Source organism: Montipora foliosa, chromosome 11 (assembly GCF_036669935.1).
Source record: "Montipora foliosa isolate CH-2021 chromosome 11, ASM3666993v2, whole genome shotgun sequence".
Taxonomy (NCBI): domain Eukaryota; kingdom Metazoa; phylum Cnidaria; class Anthozoa; order Scleractinia; family Acroporidae; genus Montipora; species Montipora foliosa.
The window spans coordinates 28,184,508-28,189,975 of NC_090879.1; the positions used below are offsets into that span (position 1 = coordinate 28,184,508).

At 40.6% G+C, this 5,468-nt stretch overlaps 1 protein-coding gene across 1 annotated transcript in view; it reads right to left on the reverse strand.

Annotated features, from left to right (window-relative positions):
• LOC137976371 (putative tyrosinase-like protein tyr-3) overlaps positions 1-5,123 on the reverse strand; it is a 7,849-nt gene extending 2,726 nt beyond the window's left edge. The window contains exons 1-4 of the mRNA XM_068823714.1: positions 4,938-5,123; positions 2,651-2,785; positions 1,351-1,482; positions 1-152 (exon numbers count right to left, since the gene is read on the reverse strand). The exon at positions 1-152 is cut by the window's left edge and continues 2,726 nt beyond it. Of these exons, the coding sequence (XP_068679815.1) occupies positions 136-152; positions 1,351-1,482; positions 2,651-2,785; positions 4,938-5,010 (357 nt within the window). The 5' untranslated portion in view covers positions 5,011-5,123 and the 3' untranslated portion in view covers positions 1-135. The remainder of the gene's footprint in view (positions 153-1,350; positions 1,483-2,650; positions 2,786-4,937) is intronic.
• Between the last annotated feature and the right edge of the window lie 345 nt (positions 5,124-5,468).

Genomic DNA, 5,468 nt, shown 5'->3' on the forward strand with positions numbered 1-5,468 from the left:
TTTAGTCTAACTACAAATTATTTTGAACCCGCTACTTTCTTATTTTAACAATTATTTTGCTATCGCGCTGTGATTCTTCATTTCCTTGCGATGGTTAAGACGGAGACCCTGCATGACTCTTCACATCTTCCCAGACTATGAGGCAGTGATCCCTGCAACGCAAAATCAGATTTTTTAGCCTAGTACCATGTTGAACGCACTTCGTTAAGTTCATTTAGGGTGCATTCTCGTTAACGTATTCTGCTAAATTCTCTTCAATTTAAGGAATACAAGAACACGTAGAATACGGTTCTCGACTAGAACAGGTATTCCGAAAAGAGAACAGTTTTCGCGTAGGTTGCCCGAGAAACAACACACAGAATAACCTGAACCCGAATTCTGTTCGACTCAGTGTCTGCACCAAAAGAACGTGTATTCCTTGTATTGTCCGAAAAGTCTACTCTCAGCCAGTTAACAACAACAATAACGTGCTCTTTATTACCCCATAAATAAGTAAATAAATGATTATATATAGAGAAGTTTCAAGAGAAAAAGTATTATCATGTTTAAGGGGTGCGGGTACCTGGAATGACCACAGGACGGTGAACAAAAGTCATGTGTCAGCTTACATAAAATAATTTAGAGATAGTTTTCGGGATAATAAAAAATAGCGAGTCATCAATGGTGCCTCCCAACTCTGTGACCCAGGTTCAACTCTGGCCTTGGGTCGTATGTGGGCTGAGTTTCAGTCGACCTCAACCTGACTCCGAGGGTTTTTCTCCGGGTACTCCGGTTTTCCTCCCTCCTCAAAATCGACTCCCAGTCAATTACATCTGGCTGGGTTTGCGGTGCTCCGAGATCACACATGGATCGTATGGCGGCAGCCGTGGGTGCCTTCACATGCATTCGGTCCGATCCCGTTGAGCCGGTTGATCCTGAAAAGCCCTTGTAGGGAGCGGTCAACAACAGGCGGGCGCACATTTACAATTATCATATTTTTGGTCACTTCGGCCGAGGATTTACATCACTGGCGACTGGTAATGAACATTAACGTATCATAATGTATCAGACCAAATTCAAGCAAGATGTCCAAGATTTGCTCCAAGGCTCTTTAATTCAGTCAACCACTCTTGCATTAGGTTATCTGTTAAAAAACGGGTCGCTTTACACTTTAAAATTGCCAGTTACTGTCAAATTTCAAGGATAAGTCTTTTTAGGGATAAGGTGTGACTAAAACCCCCCTAACAGGGCCTCTCGTCTCGACTAGCCAAGTGACAGTTGCTTTAGGGTGAATCGGATATCATAAGGTACTTCTAGATCTTGATAGCAAAAATAGCCACCTCCAGACAGAACATGACAAACGATTGTTACCTCGGTCCTTGCAACTTTGGCAGCAATATCTTAGCATGTAATTTCGGTTCCAGTTGCATTCGTCGTCATCTGCCCATTTTTCACAGGCCTTATTTCTGTTGTTACAGTTGTTCTGAGAAATATCCAGCAAATCTGTGAAGAAAAACGGAAAGGCTTGTTTAAGGGTGATTCAGGGTTAGTCAGTTTTAGGTAATTTTCTACTGAAAGCAACCTGCAGAAGATAACGGCTGAAAACAGGCTGGGATTTTTCAAAGGAGGGTCACAGGGACCCCAGGACCCGGCTACGCTCCTTGAAAACTGCACAAAGGACACGGAACAGCCAAAAAGAGCATCGACGGGAAAACGCGGAAACGATTGGATTAAAAACTGAATGAATTGCGTTGCTTATCACGCCTACTATGATTTGGTACGTACCTGATAGTATCACTAACCTGTTTTCAAAACATAGAACTAATTACAATTTAAGGGGCAACTTAAAATGTGAACTTAAACGTTCTAAATCTAAAGCACTTCACTGAGATTCACTGACGATTCTTCCTTCTCACTGTGCAAGTATTATCTGGAACTGCTTACCAACCCAGTTACATGTAAAAGCAATGCCAAGTTATTCGTCATTCAGAGCTAACCCATTGCAAGGAGGTTTGCCGAGTCAATAGACCAAATTTCATTTGGTTCACACCCCATGGCAAAACAATAACGCAATAACGCAATAACGCAACATGGTTCACACCCCATGGCAACAAACAACGACACCGACGACTTCCTATATTTTTGACATAATTGGGCAGTTTATACGAGAGAAAATAAGCCGCGGCTTACTCTGGCCGCGGCGTACATAATACACAAATAAGGAACTATTTATACGAGTATAAACTCCCAGGCCAGGATAAGCTGCGGTTTGAGAAAGCCGTGAACGTAGATTTTGCACCATTTATACGGGGTGTTCGCGTCGTATTTAGCCACGGCTTAATTATTTTCTCTCGTATAAACGGCCTTTTGATGAATTATCTTATGTGCTAATTGTAAATATTGTACCGACTATGTTACCTAATTCTTGCTTTTCTGATTACTTTGCTTATCGTTCTAAATTAGTTATATATAGTTATGCAACTTTAAACTTAGTCAACAATAGCAGGTCCACATCAGCTATTGCTGCCATTTCCCTAACCTGCTCCCGTCAAGGAAATTGAATTTTTTTTCAGTTTTGAATCTTGATGAAGAAAATCACCTCCTGACAGAATAATATTGTGGATGACAAACACTTTGAATTATCACGGGCGCTTAAGTTTGGAGTTGTTACCTTTCCTCTCGCAAGAGTTGCAGCAATTTTTGTTCATGTAGTCTTTGTTCGTGACGCACTGGTTTTCTTCTGCCCACTCTGGACAAAGGCTATTTAAGTCATAACAGCGACATTTAGCCTCCCCGTCTGGGTGGTCTAATGAAAAAAAAAAGGTAGTAGTTTAAGGTGGAGCATGGCTACAGAATTTTCGGACACTTCAAATTTCAGCTAAGATATCCGAACAAATCAAATTATTGTAGGGTACAAAAACATTTCTTTAGACAGTCTTTATGCATTACATGGAGCCTACAAATGTCTCTCAAAGGCTTTTGGCTTAGTTTGCTCAATGAGTGCCCTTGCAAATGATTCGAGGCTTGTGTGGAAGAATTCCGTAGTGTTTGTCTTGAAGCAATCAAAACATATTTAGTTTTAACTTTATTCTGGCTTAATTTATTTGCAGCGAGCCATTTCGTAACACTCTTTCAAAGTCCCACCCGTTTTCTTCAATTGCTTTACCAATAACCGTCTTGTCGCTGTCATCTGCTAGGACTAGTACTCTTTAACTTTAAAAGGAATTCCACACGTTATTTTTTCATATTGTCAGAAAAAAATGTCACAAAAATTATCTTCTACACCTAGCGAGATTCACTGCATTTTTTTTTTCAAGTTCAGTGTTGTTTACAATTAAGATATGAGGTTGGAGAACCAAGCTTAGGGATCTCGCAATTACACCACAGTAAGGAGCAATCCGCCAGCTGATTTCCCTGATAGCAGAAGTCTCTTTTCTTTTTGCGTTCGTTGGGCTGACAAGTACGGGAAAAGTATCACCAACGAACGCAAAAAAAAAAAGCAGATGATCACTTCACTTGAAAATTTAACGTCATATCACTGAGTTCGTATCATGGCCAGTATAAGTTCCTTAGCCATTCGACTGTGAAAATCAAGACCACCGAACCATTTTCATGTTTCTGCCGCCAATCAGCATATCCATAACTGTCGCATTGCCATCAGAGGAGAACGAGAAGGAAAAAAAGAAAACTCAGCATTTCTGTCTCTCAAGATCCACGTCAAGTTAAAATTTTGGTTCTCAATTTTTTGAATGTTTACTTGGATATTCAAACAGTATCATCAGGGGCACCAAACGAATCTGTTCCTCACATTATCTGTCTTGCTGGCTGGCAAAAATACAGGTGTTTCGATGAGCTGGCTGGGAAATTTTGTTATTGACAGAGATTTTGCCTGGGAATTACTGACTTTTTCTTGCATTTCAACCCGAGCTGGCTGTAGAAACTCTGAAGACTGAGGACGACTAAAAAAATAACCTGTTTTGTCCCGGTTTTGTCGCTTTTGTTCGGTCGTTTTGGATCGAGGGATTTGAAAGCGCGCGGAATTCCTGGCTGGGAAACCAACCAATTTTATCTAGCTGGCTGGGAAATTTCTTGTGTGTCTTGCTGGGAAAAAGGAACAGATAATGTTTTCCCAGCAACACTGAAAAACACCTGAAAATGCCTTAATAACATTTATTTTCCTTAACCGGGGTATAATAATACATTTTACAACAAATTGGTCGTTGGGTGCCCCTGTATCATGTTTCAAATCGAGGAGAAAATCCATTCATTAAAGATATCCCTATACAGCTTTCTCGGTCTATTACGCCTGAGTATAGGAATAAAACGGTGGGCAAATTTCCAGTCTTTGGAGTAGACTCCCAGCCCGTGCCAAGCGGAAGACGAAAGGGGCTGTCATAGTCAGCAATTCTCCGGACTATTTTTCACTTTTGGCCTGCTTTGGAGAGCTGCACATTTAATCGTTGTTGTTCGAGTTATCCTGTCGTACTCAGGTTATGTCGACAATCGTTAGCAAATAGAGATTTCAAGAAATGAAAAATGCAGCTTAACTTTGCAGATCTATCTGTACGGTACTAATTAGGAAGACAACAAAAGAAAGAAATCATGGTTAAACGAAATGATCAAGAGTACGTTGAATTACCCGCGGCGGGTTGCATGGGTTTTGCAGAAAACAGTTACAGTGCGATTGTACGGTTTCAGGAGAGATGAGATATAGAAGAAATAAAAATATCGCCAATTTGCAGATCTATCCTTACGGTAATTCAAAACCCTGAAAGTTGAGAACTCTTAGAAGTACAAGACATTGGTCGTTGGCGTTTTTGTCTTTACAAAAATCTTTTTTTTTTTTTTCATTGCCCGTAAAATGTCAACCGATCTAGCCCATAATCACTCTTATGTTAGTGAATTTCGTAGCGCTTGCCCTCGACAAATCATGAACAGGTAGGAAAGATCAGGCTTACGTTCGGTAGCAGTAACTCTTGATGCGATGGTGAACAACACTGTGATAGCTGAAAGAACTGTAAGCCACTTCATTTTGTCTCTTCTGCTGGATCAATCGAAGTTTTGTAAGCCTCAGTGAAGTGTGTTTGCCTCAATGCTTCTTGTGAGTGACTGAGTTGAAAGCTCCTCCTTTTATAGATGGGCTGAATTTGTCTTTGAGGATCCGCTGCTAAACAAGGTGGAACGATCTTACGTAATAGCGCAAAAGCCCTCGAGGAGAAAAGAAGTTACGCAATACATTTAAAATGTTTGGTTTCCTTGATCGCTGAATCTCTGCATGGAATTGTGTGAATAAGCATATAAATGATAACCCCTTTAGCGGGATCTTCCGGCTCTCAAAATGTTTTAGGAGCCACACGTCGGAACAATGGGCTAGCGCACAATGACAAGCATGAGCATTTAATAATACTAACAATCAAAAAAGACGATAAGATATTTAACTCTAGTTCTGTGGGCGAAAAAAACACTGAACGAGGTACAAAAAACTACTT